The 24,774-nt window shown below is 52.2% G+C and overlaps 10 protein-coding genes across 10 annotated transcripts; 5 read left to right on the top strand and 5 right to left on the bottom strand.

Moving 5' to 3' along the window:
- Nucleotides 1-163: 163 nt before the first annotated feature.
- Nucleotides 164-1,680, top strand: J4E90_000742 (uncharacterized protein; the record flags this gene model as incomplete). The annotated part of the gene is made up of 2 exons (XM_051430337.1): nt 164-465; nt 522-1,680. The coding sequence occupies 2 exons, from the start codon at nt 164-166 to the stop codon at nt 1,678-1,680; spliced, it is 1,461 nt and encodes a 486-aa protein (XP_051295824.1).
- A 248-nt stretch (nt 1,681-1,928) lies between these two features.
- On the bottom strand, nt 1,929-4,034 carry J4E90_000741 (uncharacterized protein; the record flags this gene model as incomplete). The annotated part of the gene is made up of 1 exon (XM_051430336.1): nt 1,929-4,034. The coding sequence occupies one exon, from the start codon at nt 4,032-4,034 to the stop codon at nt 1,929-1,931; it is 2,106 nt and encodes a 701-aa protein (XP_051295823.1).
- Nucleotides 4,035-4,692: 658 nt separating this feature from the next.
- On the top strand, nt 4,693-6,975 carry J4E90_000740 (uncharacterized protein; the record flags this gene model as incomplete). Its single annotated transcript, XM_051430335.1, has 1 exon — nt 4,693-6,975. One exon carries the CDS (start codon nt 4,693-4,695, stop codon nt 6,973-6,975), a length of 2,283 nt encoding a protein of 760 aa, XP_051295822.1.
- Nucleotides 6,976-7,098: 123 nt separating this feature from the next.
- Nucleotides 7,099-8,892, bottom strand: J4E90_000739 (uncharacterized protein; the record flags this gene model as incomplete). Its single annotated transcript, XM_051430334.1, has 1 exon — nt 7,099-8,892. The coding sequence occupies one exon, from the start codon at nt 8,890-8,892 to the stop codon at nt 7,099-7,101; it is 1,794 nt and encodes a 597-aa protein (XP_051295821.1).
- An 821-nt stretch (nt 8,893-9,713) lies between these two features.
- Nucleotides 9,714-10,817, top strand: J4E90_000738 (uncharacterized protein; the record flags this gene model as incomplete). Its single annotated transcript, XM_051430333.1, has 1 exon — nt 9,714-10,817. The coding sequence occupies one exon, from the start codon at nt 9,714-9,716 to the stop codon at nt 10,815-10,817; it is 1,104 nt and encodes a 367-aa protein (XP_051295820.1).
- A 2,424-nt stretch (nt 10,818-13,241) lies between these two features.
- Nucleotides 13,242-13,823, bottom strand: J4E90_000737 (uncharacterized protein; the record flags this gene model as incomplete). Its single annotated transcript, XM_051430332.1, has 1 exon — nt 13,242-13,823. One exon carries the CDS (start codon nt 13,821-13,823, stop codon nt 13,242-13,244), a length of 582 nt encoding a protein of 193 aa, XP_051295819.1.
- A 415-nt stretch (nt 13,824-14,238) lies between these two features.
- BNA51 (Kynureninase 1) lies at nt 14,239-15,806 on the top strand (the record flags this gene model as incomplete). The annotated part of the gene is made up of 2 exons (XM_051430331.1): nt 14,239-14,763; nt 14,817-15,806. 2 exons carry the CDS (start codon nt 14,239-14,241, stop codon nt 15,804-15,806), a joined length of 1,515 nt encoding a protein of 504 aa, XP_051295818.1.
- A 247-nt stretch (nt 15,807-16,053) lies between these two features.
- Nucleotides 16,054-20,624, bottom strand: J4E90_000735 (uncharacterized protein; the record flags this gene model as incomplete). The annotated part of the gene is made up of 4 exons (XM_051430330.1): nt 16,054-17,194; nt 17,249-20,106; nt 20,159-20,262; nt 20,315-20,624. The coding sequence occupies 4 exons, from the start codon at nt 20,622-20,624 to the stop codon at nt 16,054-16,056; spliced, it is 4,413 nt and encodes a 1,470-aa protein (XP_051295817.1).
- Nucleotides 20,625-20,864: 240 nt separating this feature from the next.
- Nucleotides 20,865-21,504, top strand: J4E90_000734 (uncharacterized protein; the record flags this gene model as incomplete). The annotated part of the gene is made up of 2 exons (XM_051430329.1): nt 20,865-20,909; nt 20,956-21,504. 2 exons carry the CDS (start codon nt 20,865-20,867, stop codon nt 21,502-21,504), a joined length of 594 nt encoding a protein of 197 aa, XP_051295816.1.
- A 322-nt stretch (nt 21,505-21,826) lies between these two features.
- On the bottom strand, nt 21,827-22,846 carry J4E90_000733 (uncharacterized protein; the record flags this gene model as incomplete). Its single annotated transcript, XM_051430328.1, has 2 exons — nt 21,827-22,279; nt 22,337-22,846. The coding sequence occupies 2 exons, from the start codon at nt 22,844-22,846 to the stop codon at nt 21,827-21,829; spliced, it is 963 nt and encodes a 320-aa protein (XP_051295815.1).
- Between the last annotated feature and the right edge of the window lie 1,928 nt (nt 22,847-24,774).

Here is a 24,774-nt window from a genome sequence, read left to right as displayed (position 1 = left end):
AAGAAGAGAAGCAGTCAATATGGAGAAGAATTTACACAACCTTGACGTGGACGCCGCCGAACTGTCGCTGGGATCCGGACAAACCACCGCAATTCTCTATGAGCAGTACGTCTTTATGCGAGATTTCATGTCATAGTTCGGTTTGAACAAAGCCTACCTCACGATGCAGCTCCTCAGAGCTCTCCTCGATGAACACCATGCAGGATTCCAGCTGATTACCATCATCCCAGTGAACGTTCTATTCGCCTTTGCCGCCGGCTTTACAGTCGCAAACCTTTACTACAACCACCCCATTCTCAATCTACTAGCTGCAGACTTCGGCGTGCGCTATGAGCAAGTCGCACAGATTCCCACTGTGATGCAAGCTGGCTATGCCGCTGGACTACTCTTTCTGTGTCCGTTGGGAGATTTGTTACCTCGACGGCCGTTCGTATGTGGCTTAGTAGGGTTCACTGCGACATTGTGGTATGTCACGTTGAAATCCGAGGCATGCTGAAAGGAGATTACTGACGATAGGACAGGCTAGGACTATGTCTGACGTCCGACCTCGGAACTTTCACAGCCATATCCTTCATCGTAGCGGTGACAACAGTAACCCCACAACTCATGCTCCCACTCGTGGGGGATCTAGCTCCTCCGTCACGTCGCGCAGCAGCCCTGTCCATCGTTGTCTCCGGCCTCATGCTCGGCGTGCTCGTTGCCCGCGTCCTTTCCGGAACGATATCGAACTTTGTTACCTGGCGCGCAGTATACTGGATGGCATTTGCCCTCCAGTACATCATTTTCGTTCTCCTCTGGCTCTTCATGCCAGATTACCCAGCGACCAACCCCGGCATGAATTACTTTCGAATCCTACTCGACATTGTCAAGATGCTGTTCCGCCACCCCGTCCTCGTCCAAGCATGTCTAGCAGGTCTCTTCTGCTCAGCGCCTTTTACATCGTTCTGGACAACGCTGACGTTCCTCCTCGCCGGCGATCCCTACAACTATTCTTCCCTGACAATCGGTCTTTTCGGTTTGATAGGAATAGCGGGCATGCTCATCTCCCCAATCTACGCACGTACAGTTACCGACCGCTTCGTACCACATTTCTCCGTACTTTTTGGCCTCACATGCTCTCTCATTGGGATATGTCTCGGCACCTACACTGGAACCTTTACGGTCGCAGGCCCTGTCCTTCAAGCTCTATTGATGGATTTCGGCAACCAGACAGCGCAGATCGCTAATCGTTCGAGCATTTATTCCGTGGAGCCTAAGCGGCGCAACGGAGTGAATACTGCCTTCATGGTCGCTACGTTCTGTGGGCAACTTATTGGTACGGCGGCTGGGAACCATATTTACGCTGCTGCGGGTTGGATTGGGAGTGGAAGTGCTAGCGTGGGCTTTATTTCCGCGGCGCTTCTCGTCATCATTGCCAGAGGACCGTGGGAGGAGAGATGGGTTGGGTGGAGGGGTGGCTGGAGCATGATCAAGAAGGACAAGGACAGTGCTGATGGTAAGACGGCGGATAAAGAGATGCATGGGAGAAATGTGATAAGAGATGAAGAAATGGGCGTTGATGCTAACGAGAAGGTATTGGAGGAAGTTGCTGCGGAAGAGGGGCACGAGAGTCCGTTGAAGGACGGCGATGGCAGTGAGAAGTGTATTGAAGAAGGCGGGGTTAGAGAGCCAAAAGCATGAGGAGTGTTAGACGATTTGAGTATAGGCAGAATAATAGTATAGCCTCAACGGCGTATCACAAAACGCCACATGCATAGAGTGATCCATGTTCTGCGATTCATATATTATATACTGATAGACCCGAGCAAGTAGTGCCCGCACGTCTCCTCATTACCAGCCTTTGCCCTCGTCCCCTACGCTAATGCAATTTACCAAGGGACCGGCTGGATATCGCATTCGCTCTCGTGCTGACCACATGCGGTCTCAGACTACGCAGGTTTCGGTGCGTTTGACGCATTCATGAACGCATTAATGTGCTCTTCGGAGGGCATCTTCTCCAGAGGGGTAAGCCAGCTCTTGGCCTTGTCGAAGCTAGACACCGCCTTGACGAGCTTGATGAAGACCTGCGTGTTGGTCTTGTCAACACGACCCTTGAACTTGACAATGAGATTCTGAATGTTCATGCCTTGGGGTGGCAACGATTCGTAGATCTCCTTGGCAGATGGTAGGGAAGGCCGTGATGGGGCTGCAGAGGGACTACCTGCGCGGCTGCCGCTGGCTGTAGGACTGCCTGCACGGCTAGCACCAGGAGTGCCGCTCGGAGAAGCGCCAATCATGATGCGGTTTTTGTCCTTCTTGTCCTTCTTCCGCTTCTTGCCGGCGTCAGTCATCTCGCTGTCGCTACCAGACCCTGCGCCCTTAAGATTAGCAAGGGACGACTTCCGGGATCCATCAGCCAGCTTGTCATGCTTCTTCTTATGCTTCTTGCGCGAGGACTCGTTGCCGCTAGCTTCTGAGAGGTTGGGTGAGCCTGGCCTCTTCTTGCTCTTGCTCTCGCCAGACTTGTGGTTCCCCGAGGGGGTATTGGTGCCCTTGGTAGATGCACCAGAGGGGACGTTACCAGCTTCCGGTGCCTTGCCGTTCTGCTCGGCTGCCTTCTTCTCTGCCTCTTCCTTGGCTTGTTGACGCTCCGTCTCGGAGTCGGTGTCGGACTCACTTTCGGTGATGTACGGGTTCTCTGGATCGCTGTCAAGGTAGTCATATTGCTTTTCGCGTTTGACTAGGGCTTTTCGGGTGCCCTTTTCCTGGATCCTCCTCTCCTCAGCCTCCTTCCGCTCTTGTTCTTCCTTGATCGCAATGGCCAATTCATCGGGTCGATCCCACAGAGCAGCCTGCAGTTGGTCTCGCTTGAGCTTTTCTGCGGCTTCTTTGACATCCTGCTCTTCACCTTCAAAGAGACCATTCAGACCCTCTTCGTCGTCGGCAAAGTCTTCCTCAAGGTTAAAGTCGATATCGTCCGCGTCAGCTTCGCGCTTAACAAATCCGGTTGCGTCGTCGTCGGGGCGCTCGCGCTTGATCCTGCCTTCGTCGTCTGCGCCGCCGCCGACACGGGTACGGACTCCGCTCCACATCTTCGCATTGTTCTCTGCGTTGACGCGCTGCTTCTGACGCTCTTCGAGTTCGGCGAAAAACTTGGGTCCGCCGCCTCTCTCAACTTTGGCCAAAATCTTATCGAGATCATCGCCGCCAGTCTTGACCTTGCCCTTGACGTTGAACCGATACCAGCGCTCCATAGGGGCCATCTGGATTGCTGTATTGGGGTCGCCGGGGCGGGTGGTCGACAGCATGACATGTGTTTCTGACAGCTCCGACTCGTAGGTGCCGACCCACGTCTGTTTGTTCTCGAAGTCCTCCAAATGCCATGGCAGCGTCTCCTCGTATCGCAGAAGTTGTCGCTTCTTTGCCTCTGGAGTATCATCGGGCCGGTACTTCTGCTCCGTCTTCTTGTGGAAGGCAGGAGGCTTCTTCATGCCAGTAGGGGCGATCTTGGCTTGGTTCTCCTCGCGAACCTTGCGACGCTCCTCCTTCTGCAGCTCGATGCGCTCCCGCTCCTTCATTTCTTCCATGTCCTCCTTCGTGTCTTCTTCTTCGTACGTGGAGCCCATACCGCTTGGAGGCGCGCGGGGATCTCGGCGGTGGAGCTTGATGGGCGTCTTGAACTGGTTGTCGTCGGTGATGTCCACGTGCGTCTTGCTCTGCAGACGCATGACATGGTGTCGCAGCTCTTTCAAGTCCTTGCGGCTCACGATAAGTGGGAAGCTGCTGGCGCCTTGAGCAATGAACTCATGTCGCAACGCGTCTTTGGACTGCGTGCCATCGCTTGCGGGCCCGGCGACGGGCTTCTTGGCCTCGTTCATTTGCGACAACGAGACCATGGGCCTCGTGATGTTCTGTAGTGGGCGGCGGGGCTTGCGCAGGACATCGGCCTGCGGACGTGGGCGACGGCGACGAACAGGCGGCTGCTGGCCATTGGCGGCGACGGGCGCAGCGGGCGCGCTGGCGGGCGGCGGGTTCCCGTTCATGTTGCCGTTCATGTCGGAGGCAGCGGTGGGATGGTAACACGAGCGAGAGGCGATGGGCAGAGGATAGTGAGGGTGGGGAGACGCAGTCACCTTTGTCCCAAGGAGTTCCTTCAACTTCGGCCTGTGTCGCGCGCGAACGTCACAGCTCCACGCTAGTGCCTTAGCGCGCCAAGCCCGTTTCCAGCGAAGGCCGTCTCCGCCTTCCCAAACAGTGCCACCACTCAGCGACTGCCCGATCCAGTTCGTCATCGCTTCCACGGTTGCTGCGCCAGGAATGAGCCACCATAGGAATCGCGCACTTCCAGCAATACATTGCGCAAGAGCCACCGTGGACGTTTAATTCAAATCCTTCCGAGGCCTGATCGCTTTGGCTAGACAAGACATTCACCCATGGTTGCCTGGTGTGAATAGTCTCCCAATAAGATCCACCAACTGGGCCCTCCAATCACTTTACTCCCATAGTCGTCGCCAGAACCACCACGCGCCACACCAACCAAAGTCCTAGGAAACATCCACAACTTAAGACGCCAGAATCACTTCCTCTGAATACGAGTTTGGCCTAATAAGATCTCTTCCCTACTGCCCCTCTTTCACTGCCGGACTTCGTCCATTCGGATACACACCCCACTACTTGCTTACATCGCCAACGAGTTCAGACTAATCCGACATCATGGAACAGGAGAATGCATCACAGCCCACTGGGCTCGAGAATCAATTGCGCAACATGATTCTCGGCAACGTTAGCATAGCCGGTGGACAGTCTGGCCAAGACGCCCCGTCACCACACCGTGGACGCGGACGAGGCCAAGGAAGAGGACGTGGCCGCGGTCGTGGAGGTTTCCACGATACCGTCAACAATTTCAACAGCAACGGTCAGAGCCACACAACTCCAGGTCCTACTCCAGATCAAGCTCAAGGATGGCGCGCCCACGCTTCCGCCAACACGGCGCCAGCCCGAGGGCGTGGAAGAGGCTTTGCTCCCAGTCAGCGATATCAGCAACCTCCGCGAACCTTCCCAGACCAGCAAGGCCCAAATATCTCTCAAAACGGCCCACAGGTAGACAATCGACAGTATCATTCACGGGGGCGAGGGCGGCCCCATCAACAACAAAATCTGAACGCTGATGGTACACCACGTACACAGCCCCCTAGAATCCTACAACGGCCTCATGATAATTTCGCACTGCCAGGCCAAATCCCGGTAGGTCCAGCATCGACACAGCGTCCCCGTCCACAAGGTCAATATCCTCCCCGACCACCGATGAATCAACCACGAGAGAACTCCATGGCCCAAGTCGAACACTTGGACGCAATTGCAGCAGCCGAGATTCCGAAGGTGGAGATGTCCAGATCCGAGTCGGAGGCCAAAGAAGACTTCCGAAAGCACCTGGAAACCATCATGCAAGAAGCTTTTGCCAGCGGCTACTCTGGTGATATCTCGACTATCTCCTTGGTAGGCTTTGGCAGCTTAGCTTCCGGCTTTGGTATGCCCGGCTCAGACATGGATCTGGCAGTAGTGCCAATATGGAAAGATCCAGCGAGGGCTAGTGATATTGCCATTGATCGTGGCATCCCGCGTTTGCTGGAACGGGCAGTTCTCGACGCCAAGCTGGGTGGCCGTCTACTCACAAGGACAAGAGTACCAATTCTAAAGATATGCCAGACGCCAACCGAGACCTTGTATAATGCTCTCGCCGAGGAACGCCAGAAGTGGGAAGAGCTTCCGGAAGAGGAGAAGTACCCTTCAGACAAGCCACAAGAGGCCACCCCACCGCCAAAGCCGCTGGTAGATGTTGATGGAGCAAAAGCTTCAGAGCTTACTGCGCAGTCAGACAGCCCTAACTTTGGTGACGACTTTCCTATACTAGGTGCTGCGGCAACTACTAAGAAACGGCAAAAAGCTCCTGCAAAAGTTGAGACCGCCCAGGAAACCTCCATTACGTCGGCCACCAAGTCAGAAGACAGTGTCAGCAACGGAACCGATGAAAAGGCTAAGAAAGATCAGCATCACCGCCCTGAGAAACAGTGGATGCGAGAGAAGGTAGTCGGTCCCCTCGACTTTCCAAAGACGGGCTGCGGTATTCAATGTGACATCAACTTCGAAAACCCACTCGGTATCCATAACACTCATATGCTTCGATGCTACTCCCTAACTGACCCTCGTGTACGGCCAATGGTTCTCTTCGTTAAGTCATGGGCCAAGCGACGAAAAGTCAACAGCGCATACTCTGGCACTCTCTCTTCATACGGATGGGTACTTATGGTACTGCATTATCTGGTCAATGTCGCCCAACCACCGGTGTGTCCAAATCTCCAACTCGCCGTCCCGCTCCCGAGCGACACAGTAGCTCTAGAGCAGTTCTTCAAGAACACGACTATAGCAGGTTATCAGGTCCGCTTTTGGCGCAACGAGCCGGAGATCATCCAGGCCGCGCAAGCTGGTCGCCTTTCACAGAACACACAGTCTGTCGGCGAATTGCTACGCGGATTCTTCCAGTACTACGCTTCTCTATCTGGGTACGGCTATGGACCCAAGCCCCCGCAATTCTACTGGACCAACGAAGTCCTGTCCCTTCGGACGCCTGGCGGAATCTTGTCGAAGCAAAGCAAGGGCTGGGTCAGCGCGACAACCAAGATCACGGCGGAGAAAAAGGTCACGAATCGGTATCTGTTCGCAATTGAAGATCCGTTTGAGATTGATCACAATGTCGCAAGGACCGTCACTCACCGTGGTATCGTTGCTATCAGAGACGAGTTCAGGAGAGCATGGAGGATACTAAAGGCCATTGGCCAGAGCACAGAGCCCGAAGGTGGAATCTTTGACGAAGTCGTAGAGCAGCCACCCGCCCAGTCTGAGCCAAAACCTGAAGATGCTCCAAAAGGCACCATGGAAAGTCTTGGCGTTGATGAAGAATCGAAGACTGAACAAGGCAGCCAAGCGATTGCAGTGTAAGATTAGGTGTACATCGATTCGACAGATATGATGTAAGGGTCTCGAAAAGCTTGAAAAGACTATACTATATTACCGAAGTTATGAGATAGACGATGACCGACTTTGTAATATAGCAACCTCATCTCAAACCTGAAGCCATCCGTCTAATTCTTGATCCATCACAAAGAATTCGTCAAAAGCTGTGCCAAGAAATTCATCCGGTATGTTGTAGGAAAGCTGCGTTTGCGAGGCATCCTGAAATGCCAGCGGATTAGAGCCAGAAGTGATGTCTGCCGAGAATGAAGAGAAAGACTCTCCATGTTCTCCACCTGTCAGATTACCTTCTTGGCTGTCTGGTTTTGGATCCCTCCCCAATTTCCCCAGAACAGCATTCACCGCTCTCACGGCCGTTTGTGCTTCTTTCGAGAACCCCTGTTGCTGTTCCCACACACTCTTCGAAGTCTTGAGTGCTTCCACGCTTTTCTGTGCGACCTCTTCCCCGATCAGCCCTTTCTTCATGTCGTCGTTCAGATTGAGACACAGGACTGTTGTGGCGAGCAGGAACTCGGATTGGATCAAGGAGAGGATCTTCCATCGATCACTATGTAGCATGCGGCCCGGTTGATTCTGCTCGAACAACTCAGCTTGTAGCTGCAACATTGCCAGTGCTGCGCTTACGCATGTCGAATGAGACAGCTGGTATTTGCTATTCGTCTTTGCAAGGATGATGAACTTGCGGTGGAGGGTAATCTGCGCGTGGTGGAACGACATCGCTATATATAGACGACGGGTGATGAGTTCTGCGCCGTCTAAGATGGATTGCTGCATAGGCTTCAACTTTAGTATGGAAGGCTTCTGGGCATATGCTCTGCTGAGTAGTGTATCTAATCGCATTGCTTCGTCGTAATCTCGCTGCTTCGATGACGTCGTGAAGTCGCAGATCATTCCGTAGACGGAGACTATCCTGCTCTTGTATACTAGGAATTGGGACAGCGTGTGCTCGCTTTGTGGTCTAGCAGGCGGTAAGACGGTGGACGTATCGTCAAAGTCATCATCCAGGAGATTGCGCGGCTCAGCGGTGTCGCATTGAGTTTCCTTTATGATTCGCGGAAGACCGACCTCAGAAGCTGAGGCGATGTCAAATTGGGTGAGGATATACCAGGTACGCCTGCGCATTTCGGCCTCATAGACACTCATCTGCGGGAAATGCGAGCCATCGCGGTGGTAGCCCATCTTGAGCGCTACGCGTATTATGACGCCCGTCAATTGCCAACAGCCCTGTTGTGTGTCTTCGCCTTGAACGTATTCGGTCTGAAGGAAAGCCAGTAAGGCCTCGATGGTATGCGGTACGCCCTTCATGTAGTTACCTAGCCTAAGACATTGTATCATCTTCTCTCGTGAGATGATGATCAGGCTGTGATATTCGGCTGCTGTCGTCTCGTCCAATGAGGCCGCACCGCCGTTCATGAATAGCGTACAATAGGCTACTGTATACATCATGCCGTATAATATAGTCAGCCACATGGTTGACGTTGAAAGCGGATCTTCCCAAAACGCTTCGTATTGTTTGATAAAGACCTTGCGGTGAATGACAAGTGAGACGGGCATGTCCGCCCATTTGAAGTATTTCGAGATCATGCTATCGACAATTATGCGGGGCGGAATCGCAGCGACGATATCCATTTTTGTAACTGGGTATGTTTGGAGAAGAAACAGGTCGTTTCCAGGGAGTGTTGGCTCAGTATGTTGTGGTTCTTCAACTTGTTCCTGTACCATGTCTTTCAGGTCACTAATCTCATCCAGGATGGCTTTCCAGTGGTCACTCTCGACGTATGAAGACTGATGGTCGTTGAGGTTTATCCGACCAGCTTCATATACGAGAGGATCCACCGCGGCGACGGTTTCTGTAGTCTCGTGGGTCGCCAGATTCCCCGGCATCCGAGCATCAGGGAGTTTTTCTTGTTTGTCAAGCAAAGACCGGACGAGCGACTCCAGCTGATCAATTCGTTCCTCGAACGCCTTTCGCGTGGCGCTCTCTATCGGTCTGTCTTTTTGTGGAGCTCGCGGAAGTTGGGGTAGAGGGAAGCTGCACCCTGCCACTTGCCCTAGTCGAATGCAGCTCCCGCAAGGCTTGTTTCGATCACATCGAAGTCTAGACATTTCTTGTTAGGTGTCTTGGTGATAAGGTAAATCACTTCCTTACTTTCTCTTCCTGCAGAAATCACAGGATAGCTGGGCCTTCTCCCGACCTCTCATTCTCTCTAGCAGTCGTTCCGAGGAAATAGGCGAATTTGTCATCTCTCTGGTTTGCTTCAGGCGTACTTAGGAGATGATGAAGTGTTTAGGACATGCTGACCATAGGTAGTGATCTTGGTGGCAACATAAGCACGATACGCACGGAGGAACTTAGGTCGGCGGCTATATACATGGGCCGTATCTTACCAGAGCTTTTACACTAAATCGCACATTCTTCCTATTGGGGTCGTATGCGTCAGAGTAATCGAAGTAAGCCTACGGACGGCAGGTAGCTTAAATGTGGGCCCAAACGGACGTCCGCTGGCCTCTGATTGGTGCAATGCTCTGCGTCCACGAGATTGCATTGCAAGCAGGCATCAAGTCCAGGAGCTTGTAGAAGTATAAGATGGAAAGGAATCTAGGTGTTGAGCATGCTGCAAAGAAAGATACTTCAAACTTTATCATTATTCAATATCTTGAAAACGCACATCTAATCACTTCTCCGAGTCCTCATCTTCTACACGATGCCTACCAATCTCGCAGCATGGATGCCAGCACCGAAGCAACGCATGGAAGTCTCGGAAGCGCCATTTCCTACTCCTGGGCCCGATGAAGTTATCGTCAAGAATCGTGCAGTGGCGATCAATCCAGTTGATTGGGTTTTGCAAGACCAGGGCACCAGTATGGCGTTCGGTTGGATCAAATATCCTTTTGTTTTCGGCTTTGATGTCGCTGGCGAAGTGGTTCAGATCGGCAGCAAAGTGGTACGGTTCAAAGTAGGAGACCGTGTTCTAGGTCAGGCGCACAGTACAGACAAGAAGATCAACAGCGCGGCATACGGAGCATTCCAGCTGTTTCCCGTTCTCCTGGAAAGGAACACATCGTCTATTCCAGACAGCTTGTCATTTGAATCTGCTGCAGTGATACCTCTGGCTTTCACTACCGCTGCAGCAGGGCTGTTCGAGAAGGATCAGCTCGGTCTGCAATATCCTCAACTTCACCCGAAACCGACCGGAAAGACGGTCCTTGTCTGGGGAGGCTCGACTAGCGTAGGCTGCAACGCTATCCAACTCGCTGTTTCCGCTGGATACGAAGTCATATCGACATCTTCACCAAAGAACTTCGATCTCATGAGATCCCTCGGTGCTAGCAAAGTCTTCGACTACAACGACCCCTCTACAGTCGACAAGATCGTCGGGGTCATGGAAGGGAAAGAATGCGCGGGAGCCTTGTCTATTGGAGAGAACGCAGTTTTCCATTGTCTAGACGTCTTGGGCAGATGTAAAGGCAATAAGCGTATTGCAATGGCGACATATCCAATCCCTGCTCAACCGAAGCGATTTGTCGCACTGCAGATTATCTGGAGCTTCGCCACTTCGATGATCTCCATCATCATCAAGTCACAGCTGAGAGGTATCAAGACAAGTTTCGTGTACGGATCGGTGGCGCATTCCCCTGTCGGTAAAGCCGTGTACGCCGACTTCCTGCCTGAAGCACTCGCGACTGAGAGGTTCCGAGCAGCTCCCGAGCCCATTATCGCTGGAGAGGGCCTGGAAGCCATTCAAGAAGCTTTGCATATTCAGAAGAAGGGAGTTTCGGCAAGAAAGGTGGTTGTAAGCCTGAAGTGATACCGGAAGTTGTGATCTGGATTTGCAAGTTTGCTGCCCTGGTACTTTCTTAGTGGACGAGCTCATGGGTCTAGTACAATTACTCAGTCTTTAGAGGTTTCTTGACATGTGCGTACCTCTCCGCGGGCAAATAAAGAACCTGTTCAATGCCAACTTTGGAATGTGTGAAATAGGCGCGACGGTCTGGATGCGTTCTTTACGGTGATGTAGCTGACTGACTGCTTTAGCGCACGCCGCCTGCATGCAGGTGCAACCTGCCCCACGCATCACCTCAGCCCCAGCATTCAGCTTTAGCACGGCCTGATCGCAATTCATCTCGTTCATCGCGCAACGCTGCATGATCTTCTCCAACATGCCTTCGAGATGTCTGCCACTTATTACGACAACTCAACATCATGCGAAGACCGCCGCGTTGTTCGCCGCCGGCTAGTCAATTGGTTACACTGGCCCGAAACGACAGGTCAGCCGCAATTCACTAACCAGAAACTTGACTTGAGCGAACGTTCCCGTCCGGATATCGAAGACGATGCGCTTATCTCGTGGGGTCTGAAGCAAGCCGAGGGGTCGAAGGGCGGCAATACGACGATTAACGTGTTGTATGGAGAAGGACGGCACCTTCGTGGGTGTCACAAGAAAATGAAGCCGTGATGAGGTTAACGAAGCCCAAGAATGGCGAGACAACATTGATGACGACGATTTGGAGCATATATTGCAGGTGTGTGTCAGCCATAGCAATACTAATGAGTAATCCTGACTCTTCAGACTCAACCGACAAGTACAGGAGAGCACTCGTTGCGAATGTGGTACGTGTAATGTTTGTAAATCTCAGCAGAGCGCTGAAGAACACGACTTCGGCCAAAACAAGACCAAGAAAGTTATGGAGATATCACAAGCTAGGGTAGCAAGCTGACAAGGTTCTCAAAGCTTCCTGAATACATTGGAACCAAGCAGCGGTTGGCTACCAGGAAACTTCGAGATTCGGTCCCGGACCTTCCGCATTCTGAGGGATTCTGGTTTGTCGAAAACGCTACTGAAGAACATATACTCCAAAGATACTTATTGGGCTAAGATGGGAAACCAGCTGTTCTTGCGTCGCAATGAAAAGGGCGATCTGCTCTCGTTCGGTACGATACATGTCTACCCTCTTGTACACACATTGATTTATCTTATGAACAGATACTTGCTACCAATACGTATGCGGTTGGGATACTGGTGTCAGTTTCATCAACTGCATACGCACTCCGAACCAGACTACCTACTTCTGCATCAACTGTCCTACTCCTACCGTTTCTCGCTTGAGAGACATTGTAGAAATCAAGCCACTCCTGGCTCACCGCGACTTCCTGCTCGATTCGCTAGTTGCAGACGACTGTCTGAAGCAGTGGCAGCTAGATATCGGAAGCCGTCGTGACAAGCTCATTCATTATGTCCGCATTGCTTCCCTTCATAAGATAAGCAAATCTAACGACCCTTACAGGAGCGAGTCTACGACGAAAACCTTGATACGTTTCGAGAGGCTACGATTGAGCTTCATCAACTTGCAAGATCATGGCTTACCCTCAGACAAGATAGCCAGGATCTTTACGCACAACTGCACTTTCTACGTGAATCTTACGTAAAGTACAAAGAAGCTGTGGGAACTTTCGCGAAGCTGTGGAGTTTGGACCAAACAGACATGTGCGAGTCGTTCGATATGCTCATATCGGCCTGCGATACTTGTAGCAGATGGACAAGTGTATACCATGAAAGGACAAGCCTCAGAATCAACCTAGTCAGTATAAGTCTCCATCTGAACGAAAAGATCTTAATTCAGTATACCAGCTCTTCCAGCTGTCGAATCAGAGGGATTCGAAAACTAACATCAAAATCGCGGACGCTACTGCAGATGTCGCACTACTGACACAGCGTGACTCTGCGTCCATGATCACTATTGCCGCCGTTACGATGCTTTTTTTACCCGGCACTTTCATCTCCGCGATTCTAAGCACAACTTTCTTTGACTACGGAGACGACGGCTTGCGCATTTCACGAAGATGGTGGATACTTCCTGCTACCACGATACCGCTGACGGTCATCGTATTTGCCATCTGGCTGGGTTGGCGATACATGAGGCTGAAGAAAGTGGGCAACGAGAAGAAGAGAAGACAGATAGTGCCTATCTGAGTAGCTATCGTCAAATCCGAAGAGTGGTGCTGCATACAGGGCTGTGAACCTTCACCTTGAGAGCGACCACTCTGAATGGCTGAAAGAAACTCGAGACGGTTCGATTCCTCAATTTGTACGAAGGATGTTGGCGGCATGGAGAGCGTGCAGAGGGTGCTCAAGATAGGCTGCCTATGGAGATGCAGGGTTACTCTATGTATATTACGAGGCCAATTCCAGCTAAAGCACCGACCTGTGTAAACTTAAATGTCTGGGTATAATCTACATCTTAATATCAAAGCTTGTCCCACACCCACAACTACTCGTCGCCCCTGGTATGCCGGTGATCTTGAACTGGCTCCCGATCAACTCCATGGTATAGTCCACCGTGCTTCCATTCAACAGCTCCAAACTCGACTCATCGATAACGATCTTCTCTCCCTTCTCTCCCTCAAATATGGTATCTTCTTCGGTCACTGGGTTCTTGGATAGGTCGGTCAAGTCCATGAGGTACTGGAAGCCGTGGCATCCGCCGCTCTCGATGCTTACGCGCAATGCGAGGTTCGGATTGTTATCGCCCGAGGAGATCTTCTGAAGCCGGTTCGATGCACGGGGTGCTATCGAGATCAGCATGGGATTGCCGGAATCGTCGGTGCGTGGGTTTTGGATCGCTTGGGCGGGCTTTGCCGTGGAGGCGTCGGATGATGTGGCGAGGGCTCGTCGTGGTATGTGTTGTGGTTGTGAGAATGCTAAACCTTGTACTGAGACATGTCTTGAAGTCCCTCGTGGAGATGATGGTGCAAGAAAGTCGAGGAATAGCGATCGCGAAGTGGCGTGCGGTGCTGCTCTGCTGTACGCTCGCATCGATTGAGCTGCGGCGGCGATAGGTTGGGCCGGCCGCCGTGTCATTGTTTGTCTTGCTATCCGCAGGCACGACGCGCACATGGTTGAAGGGGAGGCCATTATCGCGATATCGAGGATGTGGAGGGCGCTGTCGCGATGAAGGTTCGCGAGTCTGAGGTCATAGCTAGGAATGTCACAACCGACGGGATCCAATCAGACGCGCCCTCACACTCGGGGTTCTAGACCGCTGAGTCAGGCACAAACCCCACCTTGTGCCGCCGCCACAATCCATCGTACGAGCACCAGACTGTTCCAGCCTTACCCGCTCAAGCTATCTACTTATCGTCCCTGAAGCCTCAATGATAGTGCTACATCACCTCTGCACAAGCTTTGTCTTGTCCGAATCCTGGTAATCTTTCCTCCATCACCAGCTGCCATGCCCAAACACCACAACCACTATCTCGCTATTCCACAGGCGGAACTGTGCAGCGACGAGTTTGCGAGAAACGAAGATAAGAAAGATGACCTGAGCAAGTTGAGGGACGAATTCGTGATTCCGACAAAGGGCGACCTAAGGAACAGGAATTTCGGGTTTCAGCTGAACGGAAAAACTGCGACTACGCGCAAAGACGACGGCGAAGAGTCCATATACTTCTGCGGCAACTCCCTGGGACTCCAGCCTCGGAGGACCAAGGAATATGTAAATCGCTACCTGGATACATGGGCATCTAAGGGTGTGTTTGGCCATTTCACTGATTATGAGGGAGGCTTGCCGCCATGGCTACACATTGATGATGCGATAAAACAACAGACCGCGAAAATAGTCGGTGCACTGTCTACCGAAGTCGTCGTAATGGAGACATTGACTGCAAACCTGCATTTGCTTATGGCAAGTTTCTATCGACCGACCAAGGACAGATACAAGATCATCATCGAGGGCAAGGCGTTTCCCAGCGATCATGTAGGTTGATGCCGACATGCTATCAGCGCTTGGTAATTAATGACTTCTTGTAGTACGCGGCTCTTTCTCAGATTGCCCACCACAACCTCGACCCGTCTGCGCTTGTTACCATCGACCCGCCCTCTGCCTCCTCACCTTACCTCTCCAACGAACATATCCTCTCAGTCATATCACACCACGCGCCTACAACCGCACTAGTGTTGTTGCCTGGTATTCAGTTCTACTCGGGCCAGTTCTTCGATATAGAGCTCATAACGCGTCACTGCCGATCGCTGGGTATTACAGTGGGCTGGGATCTTGCGCATGCAGCCGGAAATGTGCCGCTGAAGCTACACGACTGGAACGTAGACTTCGCAGCGTGGTGCAACTACAAATATATGAACGGTGGTCCAGGAGTCATCGGTGGACTCTTCGTACACGAGAGACATGGAAAGGTGGAGCAAGTATCTGCAGCTCGAACAGACGGCACAAACGGCGTAGCCAGTAACGGTACAGAGCTCGCCTATCGACCACGGCTGAGCGGCTGGTGGGGAAGCGATAAGAGCAGTCGATTTCGAATGGAAAACAAGTTCGTTCCCATTGCTGGCGCAAGCGGATTTCAACTCAGCAATCCCAGCGCACTGGATATGACTTCCGTCATGGCATCGACAGACGTCTTTGCGTTGACAAACATGGACGCGCTACGTCAACGTAGCCTTAAACTGACCGCATACCTCGAAGCGCGACTCCTCAAGTACGATGGAGAGCCACCATACAAGATAATCACACCCGCAAACCCGGCTGAACGGGGCGCGCAGCTCAGTGTACTTCTGAACCCGGGGTTACTGGATAAAGTCCAGCACTACATAGAAGAGCGTGGCGTCGTCGTTGACGAAAGAAAGCCTGACGTTCTGCGCGTTGCGCCTGCGCCACTATACAACTCCTTCCACGACATCCATCGATTCATTACGGTCTTCCACGAAGCTTGTCGCGAGGCCCTGAAGGGCAATGTGCAGCAGGGCGCGCATAACGACAACGTACCCCAAGGAATTGCTACTGTATGATCAGGGCCTTTCAGTGCGATAGTTCAAGCGACGTCTGATCGTGAGCAAAAAAGCAATGTAATTTTTAATACCAGTAACACATATACCCAAGCAATACAGCATTTTCCAGATATCATGGTCAAAAGCTACATTCAAGAACGTCAACACTATATGCAAAACACCGACATGATCCATAACCGGATGAACCCCACGGCGCGCCCGGACGAGTATGTATCGCCTATGCTGCGCCTTTGTGAAACCAAACCACCTATGCCTTGAGCGCAAAAGAAAACAGGCTATCCATCTGCACCCACTGCCTTCCATTCCTCTCTAACCACCGCTCCACCACACCTTTTAGCGTGCCAAACCTCTCTCTGTTGACCTCCGCCAGTACCTTGATCTTCTCCTTCCTCTCCATGTCTTCCGCCTTGACACCACCGTCCATCTTACTGACACGATCGACGTCGAACAAGGATTGGTAGTATAATAGCTGGTTCCAGACGTCGCGCTCCTTGATCTCGTAGGTCATTTTGCCCAAGCAATCTCGAGCGAGTCCCTTTGGACCAAGACACCGGTGACCATAGACGGATATACTACGCGTCCGGTTTGAGCATTGGGGATCGTCGCATACAACGTGGCCTGCGTAATATGAAGCGAGAATTTGGCGGATGGAGGATTCGAGCTGAGCCACTACACTGATGTTCTGTAGTATTTTGCCACAGCCTTCACCAGGACATTGTATACCACTGTGCGAGATGGTCTGCAACGATGCCGATGTTGGTGATGTCGAAGAGAGACCTTGGAATGGGAATACTGTCGTACATCCTCGGCAGCGCAGCCAAAGCGGCGAACACGATTGAAAGCGCACAGAGTCTGGGATCTGCGACTCCAGAGGATGGATTTCGGTGTCTTGTTGCGCGCCTCCTGAAACGGTGCTCACACGGTATTTGGTGGTGTCAAGGCCAAGACACGCTGCGAGGAGAGTGATGTTTGTTCCGCTGATGGGCGCGCAGAGACGCTCCACTGGTGGCAAAATTTGCTTGTGGAGGTAGTAGTCAATGTCGGGCTTCAGCTCACTGTCGGCTTTCAAAACTTCGTCAACGGGATAGGCGTTCTTTGCTGCGTTCTCGGCCGAGCCAGATGATTCACCTGTGATGATGAAGCTCATGACATCTTTGGCCTTGACGTGTTTACCCTTGGCCTGAAGGCGAAGTGCGACCTGGACAGAGGGCATCGAGTTACCGTTGGGATATTCCTTGGGGTTCTTTCCGAGCTGTGTGTAGATGGTATACTTGCGAGCTGGAACGGCGTACTCGCGCATCTGTTTGCTCAGCTCGCGAAGGTGGTTGTGGATCTTCTCAACGACTACTTCAGGATCTTCACCACTAAGTAGGAAGTTGAGCAATTCCCTATAGCATTGTTAGTACACCGTCAAATCTACCACCGTAGGCGGAAGAACTTACGTTGATGTCTCCTTGGACAGAGCACAGTACTCCCTGCGCCTCATGTCGAGACCTTTGACTTCGAGTTTCTCGATGTACTTGCCATCGACAGGGACCATGTTAATGGCAGCATATTTCTTCTTAGCATGCAGTAGGATACGGCGGAAGACGTTGTCGATGTCAATCTCCAAAAGCTTGTAGCTGTCGTTGACCTCTTTCTTGAACTCGTTGCCCAACTTCAGCGCATCCTGAATGTTATCGACGTTTGTGTTGATCATGACGGAATCAGTGTCACCATAGATGACGCGCAATGCCTTCTCCTCGGCCATGTCCTTGGTTTTGCGGAGAATCTCACGACCCTTGTATGTCGTAAGCATAGCGAGTGGTCGAGCGTAGAATCGAGACTTAGTGTATCCCAAACATCCGTACATAGAGTTGGCAGTGAGCTTCAGAGCCATTTGCTTGATGTCCCAAGTTGCCAACTCATCCGGAGTGGCATCCTTGGCCTTCATGAGCTTCTTCACCTCGCGACGTCGTGAGACGAGTGTAGCAATAAGGCGCGGTAGGATACCTTGGTCTTGGTTTGTGGGGACTTCGGGCACCTTGTCGTCATCTTCCGAGAGATCGGATCGCTCGACGGTGGTGAAGCAAATGTTGAACTCCTGGATGATACTGGGGTAAAGGGAGTTGAAGTCCATGACCAGAATAAACTTGTCGTAGAGACCCTTCTCGGGCTCGAAGACGAGACCACCTTTGAACTTGTCCTTCTTTTTGGCATCCGCACCTTCTTCGCCCTCGGCTGCTTCTTCCTCGGCCTTTACTTTGCTCTTGCCCCACTGTTTATCCGGGCAAATGTACTTGTTCTTGTGGAACTCGTGGAGCAAAATGTACTCGTTACGTTCGGCACGAGTTCCACTCAGTGTTCGGGCCCAGGAGTTACCCGCCAAGTTGGTGAGAACCTTGGTGAGCGGAAGCATTTGCACCTTTATCGAGATCGCAGCGATGAAGTAGGCGTCGGCTTGGCAGTGCTTGATGTAGTTGAGGAGACCCTCCTTCGTCGTCGCCCAAGTCTTGAGCGCGGCCTCGTTGTCGAGCTCTTCACGTCGCTTGTTGAGCCCAAGCTGGACCATCTCCTCAAGACTCCACGATTGACACTTGGGCATCAGAGACTTTCCGAGATCATTAGCCAGGTCACACAGCAAGCGGCCAGAAGCTAGCTGCTTCTCAGCGAAGAAACTTCCGCCACCCTTGCCCATGCTCTTGGGCCAGTCGCTTCTCTTGAGTCGCCCAATGCGGTGCCATCCCGGTGTCTTCTTTTCACGCAGACGGCTTAGCAAAACGCTGTAGTCCACGTCGTCCAAGCGATGTCCGACGAGGACGTCCGGGTCGTGCCGCTGGAACATCGCCATCAGCAGGCTCAGAAGTTCCTGCTCAGTCTTCTTCATGTACATGTTGCCTTTGACCTTCTCCACTTCTTTGTCGAAGCCTACTGGGAAAGCTGCGCCGTTCGGCCGCATAATAGTGAAGCTCTTGCACTGCATCTGGTCCACGGGTGTCGTGTCGGTCAAGGAGAAGTTGTCGTAGATCATAGCACTGGCGACCAAGATCTCCTGCTTGTTGTCCTTCGCGTTGAAAGTAGTCCGTAGGGAGAGACTCATGAGTGTCATTGGGGGTGCGTCAAGGTTGTCCGACGCACTGACGACTGTTATGTTGTTGGGCTTGCTGACTGCAACTTCAAGCTTACACCAAGAAGCGTTTGCAACAGAACCAAAGTCGGGAGCATCAATCTTGAGCCAGCATGGTCCCATGACGTTCTTCCAGAGCACGAACTGCTCGAAAAGCGATGTGTTGGTTCCGAAGACGTGAGAAAACGTTTCACCCTTCAAGTCAGAGGATAGTGGCATTTTGTCGTATCCATAAAGGAGCTTGAGGTAGTCGGCTTCCTTGGGTATGTCGGCCAGCTCGAAGGCGTACTTCCTTGTACACGGCTTAATCTTGTGTAGATTTACGCGGTGCTTGCTCATAATAGAGTCAACCTCGTCTGATACATCGCTCAGGCCAACCTCTTCGTCGGTGGTTACCCCTCTGATGTGACGGTATTCACGGGGTAGGAAATATAGCTTTCGGAGGATGTTGTCGACCTTCACAAAGCAACTGACGTAGTTGCCCGACTTCTTGTCCTTGACCTTGCCGAATAGACACAAGCTGCCGTTGATTTCGGTGTAGTCAATCCAGAACATGCGTAAGCTACCATCCTCTCCCACCGCGTCCTGTGGTTGTATCTTGCCCATGCCAGTGGTTGCTGGAGCGGGGCTGCTCATAACGTTGAGCTTGCTTGTGACGTCGTTCCAAGAAGAAGCATCGACAGGTGCTGTAGAAGGTGCAACGGGCGAGGAGCTGGCGGGCGTGGGATAGTCTTCTTTCTTGAGCTTTGCTATCGGTCGCCTACCCGCCATGTTGACACTGGTGATTGGCACACCATGATGTGTCGTGGGTTGAGCAACCTCCATGAGGTCATCTTCGTCTTCTTCTTGTTTGATCGCAGGCTGTGCTCTTCGTTCTACGGCTTTGGCGACAGGTGACGATTGTAGTGGAGGGTCGCTCATAGGCTGATCGTCGTCGAGTACGGGGAGGTCGTCATCGTCGACGTATGCATTCGTTGCCGGTGGTGTATCTGGCATGTGTGCGTCTGAATCATTGCTTCGCCTTGTAGTCGGAGCCGGTCGGTTCTCCGAGATAGGAGGTGAAAGTACGCGTGTCTTCCGGCGTGCCTCTGTCTTGACGGGTCGCATTCGGTTCGTGGACAAGCGGACGGGGTTTGTGTTCATCTCGCCTAACAGGTCCTCCATGAAGTCCTTGTCGGCGGCGGTGGCAACAGGCTGGGTGCATTAGCATTAATATTGGGTGGGGTGATGTATTCCAGTAGTATACCTTTACTTTAGGTGCCTTTGCAGCGTTCTTCGCACTGAAGTACTTGCTGATGCCATTGTCGATCTTTTTTCGCTTCTCCTCATCTTCTTCGCGTTTCCGCTTGGCTATCACGCGTTAGCTGTAAGTCGTGCGTACGCTTGATGATTGGCATCATACCAGCCTTTCCCTTGGCGGGTCGCTCGTCGTCTTCTTCGCTGTCCGTGGCAGCATAGTGGTATTGACCCTGTCCGTCATCCCACTCTTCTCTGCCGTCATCGACGTATCCCTCGCCCTCGTCGCCGACGACGAAGTCATCTTTGTCCAGTCTTCCCCGCACAATTTTCTTGTACCCCTCTTCATCGACCTCATCGTACAATTGCTCCTCTTCGGCGACTTCGTATGTGGACAAACGCGTCTTGCCCGCCGCGCGGTTCGCTCGCAATTCGGCTAGTAGGGCAGCGCCAGTCTTCTTCCCTACACGCGACATGATGAATTATAACGTATAAGGTATGCGAGCAAAAAGCGAAGTGAAGAAATTGGGGTATCGGATGCTCTCGTGGGCGTGTTTGGAGGGCTGGCGGGACGACAGGTTAAAGTGCAGGAGTGACGCGCTAGTGCCGTGCACGCGACGCGACGGGCAGTCAATTAAGCGCGCCAAGCCACTACCCGAATTCGTACAATCTATTACTTGCCCGCTACAATACCCCTTCAACACCCCACCATCATCATGGCGACAGTCTCTAAAGCCCCTCTGGTCTGGATAGACTGTGAGGTAGGCTTGATCGAGATTTGTTGCAGTATTTCGTTGACCCTGTTAGATGACCGGCCTAAACACTGACAATGACACCATCATGTCTCTCGCCGCATTCGTCACTGATGCAGACCTCAACATCCTCGACGAGACTGGCTATGAGGCCATAATACACCACGAAAAAGAGCAGCTTGATCTTATGGGCGAATGGTGTACTAGCCATCATGGTCAGTCGGGTCTGACCCAAGCCTGCATCGATTCCACCACCACCGCCGAAGAAGCAGCAGAAGGGCTACTTGCCTACATCAAGAAATTCGTACCTGAACGCCGCACTGCTTTGCTTTCTGGGAGCTCTGTACACGCCGACAAGTCTTTCCTCGTTAAGCAGCCCTACAAGGTTGTCACCGACTACCTTCATTACCGGATCATGGACGTCAGCAGCATCAAGGAGGCTGCTCGTAGATGGGCGCCCAAAGCTACTTTGAAGAAGATACCACGAAAGAAGATGTTGCATGAAGCACGTGCAGACATTCTGGAGAGCATTGAAGAAGCGAGGTACTATCGTGAAGCGTTCTTTTTGCGACCAGTGAGCGCAATAGAGTCGCCACAAGAATGAAAGTAGTTCTAGCAATAGCTTCATAAGACATATTATCAGAACGCTTTGTCGTAAGAAACACTCCGTCATGGATTTGAACGGCTCGTGACTGTAGACCTTTGGTTTCATTACTGCACATCACCTTGAGAACGTTGAGTTGATGTACCCGTCTTCTCGCTTCAGCCAAGACAGTTTTACTTCCGTAGTCATGGATCAGATGTAAAGTTCGCGATTTCTCATCGCAGGGTATCATATATTTATTGTTGCTCTATCGGCACACCCTCAGTGCCATCATGTGCCTGCCAAAAGCACCCTGGATGTCTGCCTCTCCACGATGATCAGCTCACTTCTTCCCAATGCTGAACCCCCTTGTCATATAATCCGCACTATTTCCTGCCGACGCTTTATGCTCCGTCTTGTTGAACAAACTGTTCACATTGTCATTCTGTGCCATCTTCCTCCTCTTGTTGCGCTCTTCTTGTTCCTCAAGGACTTTTCGCGTCAATGAGGCTGTGGCAGAGTTCTTGATGCCGTCATTCGCCGTTGTTGTAGATTTTGCTGCAGCCTCCTTCTTTGCCTTTTTGTCTTCGTCTGATAATGACGTTTTCCCAGTGCCGTTCTCGGCGGCGGATGCATCGCCGTGTTTCCGCTTCTTCTTGCTGCCGGGTGCTTTCTTGAGCGCATGTGTCAGGCTTTTTTCCTTCAAGGTCTTCATACGCAGGTTCAATCGTGCGATATCGGTCGCCGCGGTAGGTAGGATAGGTATGATGTCGTTCTCTGCGTACGGTTCGTTGCACTGGAAGTGTGTCAGTCATCGCGCCTCAAGTTCAAAAGTCCAGTTGTTGGTACGTACTGTCAAACACGCCCTCTCAGCAACTTCCTTGACGACACTTCCCGCAAACGCATGTCCGCAAGGAACAACATAGACGGCTTTGCTCCCCGGTCCTAGCCTCTCGCCTGTGATCGGGCACCTCCACTTTTCTCCCAAAGTCTTCTGCACCTCACCACCATCTTTCTCCTCGATTTCGAACTTCACCTCCACGACATCTTTCAGCCCCTTGACTCTGTCCCCGAACGTGCCCAGTTCTGAATCTTTCACACCCCCAACCTTCTTCATCTCCGTCTTCTCTACATCCTCGTCGTCCTTCAGAAGAAACTCAATAATCGAGTCCTTGTTGTACAAAACGCCAGCTGCATCTGAAACTACAGGACGAGCGAGAGGTTTGCGCGTAAGAGGATCGGTGGACCAGGCGTATTCTTGTTGTTCGGTTTGCGCCTCCTTGATTTGAGCGGTTGTGAGCGCTTTGGCGGCTTCTTTAACGAGTTCGCTGCGTTTGGGAATCGAGCCACCGTCGTTACCCATTTTGTAGGGCTTGGCTTCAAAAGTAGGTGATCGGGTGTGTGAGCGATGGTGATGAGAAGCCGAGGGCGTGCGGCGAAGCGCGGAGGTTCGAGTAGTTTTGGGACGTGCACGTGCCAGCTCGACCATACCTAGCCCTGGATGTAATGTACCTATGTAGGAGAGACCGAGACGAATTGGAGTAACTGCACATGTTTTGAAGCTTGTATCACTTCCAAAAGAATCCATTTCACGAGAAGAGAGACCGAGATCTTGAGGGAAATGATTGTCTAATGCAAGAGGGTTGCGCTGTAGTGGTTAAGAAGCAGCATCGTCTTAAAAGCTATGTGTTTCGACTAGAGGATACAATGGTACTATACAAGAAAACTGTAGAATGCTCTTGCTAAGAGGAAACACCTCATTACTGTCGGAGCCTAGAGATTGCGTAGCTCTCCCGTTTCATCAACCTTAAATGACCGGGGTCTCCTCCTTCGCTCGAATGGCTTTGCTGGCCTGGTTGGCCGCGAAGGTCTCTCTAGTGGCCTTGTCCATTCCTTCTTCCACGACGGCCGTTCATCGCCTTGCTCGCTTTGCCCGTCTTCTTTTTGCAAATATCCGTGTGGATCGGCCTCTTCAGGTGGCTCTCCACGCACTGCATTGGCCTGCCCACCCTTGAACATTACCCTCTGGATGAACGCGGAGAGCCTGGCTCTCTCTTTCTCAAATGGACTCTTCGACTCCTCGGCGATAAGTTTCGAAAACAGCAGCTTATCGTATACGCCCTGTATTTTCTTCAGCGCATCAATGGCGTCTTGTCTCGCTTCGCCCTTCAAGTATTGCGGGCCGCGACGCCCATAGTTCGTCTGTCCAGCACCGATGGTCAGTTGAAGACGGATGTTCTTCACGAGGGGGTCAAGTAGAGTGAGTGCATCGATAAAATCCGCGCCTGTAGCCAATGGAAACGAGACTGCAAGTCCAGCATACATGGTGACGGTCTTGGGATCCGCGTCTTCCAGGATCTTGGACATCATTTGCAAGATCTGACCTCCATTTTTGAGCGAGTTGTGGTTGTTCTTGTCGCGGACGCATGTACTCATTGCGATTCTGAATGTACCAGGCGGGGGCGTGATACCCTTGTCCATCATGTCTTGTTGCAAGAGCTGCACTGCCGCACTAGAGGCACGATTCTGACGGAGATTGCGCAGACGCATGTTGAGGTTGTTCACGTCAGCAGTGATCTTGTACGTTGTTGGATCAGTCAAGAGGTCCCAGTATTCCTGCGCGGCCTTATTCGCCACGATCTTTTGGCATGCTTCTTGGACCAAGGAAAGCGTGTTGTTGCCCGGTCGAACGTAGATGAGAGGATTTGATACTGCACTGCCGACGCCTTGAGGCGTCAGAGCAAGGAACTCGTCACCACGCGTTGGGGCGTTATCTGGAGAGAGATGGTCGTCATCGATACGGTATTGTTTCGGTACGTTTGGTGCTCGCACGCGTGGAAGGCCAGCAGTTTGTCGCTCGACTGAGCCTAATCGAGGAACAAGTCGAGGGATATCCATTGTCTGCTCCACCAAGGAGAGCACGTCGTCCCAGTCTCGCGGTCGACTGCCGATCAATAGCAATCTTCCCATCGCACAGACGAGCTCTTCATCAATAGCCAGATCTGCACGTCGCCATCTCCCAACAATATCTTCCCACATGCGCCGCCCCTCCATAATGCCGCGCTCTTTCCTTGCCGCCGTCTCCTCCTCGCTCTCTCCTTTGGGCGCATCTATCAGCAGATTTTGCCGTATAGCGTTGAGTATGGTGATGTATGTGATGGCATTGGCTGCTGCTGGCCCGTTCTCTGGTATCTTCCCAGCCACACCCCACAAGGCATCCATATCTCCTGCTCTTGCACACACTCTCAGCGCAGCATTCGTGTGCATGATCGATGGCTCGACTCGGGAATT

Source organism: Alternaria incomplexa (assembly GCF_024043165.1).
Source record: "Alternaria incomplexa strain BMP 0042 chromosome Unknown scaffold_1, whole genome shotgun sequence".
Classification (NCBI taxonomy): Eukaryota; Fungi; Ascomycota; class Dothideomycetes; order Pleosporales; family Pleosporaceae; genus Alternaria; species Alternaria incomplexa.
This window is presented reverse-complemented; position numbering and strand designations above follow the sequence as displayed.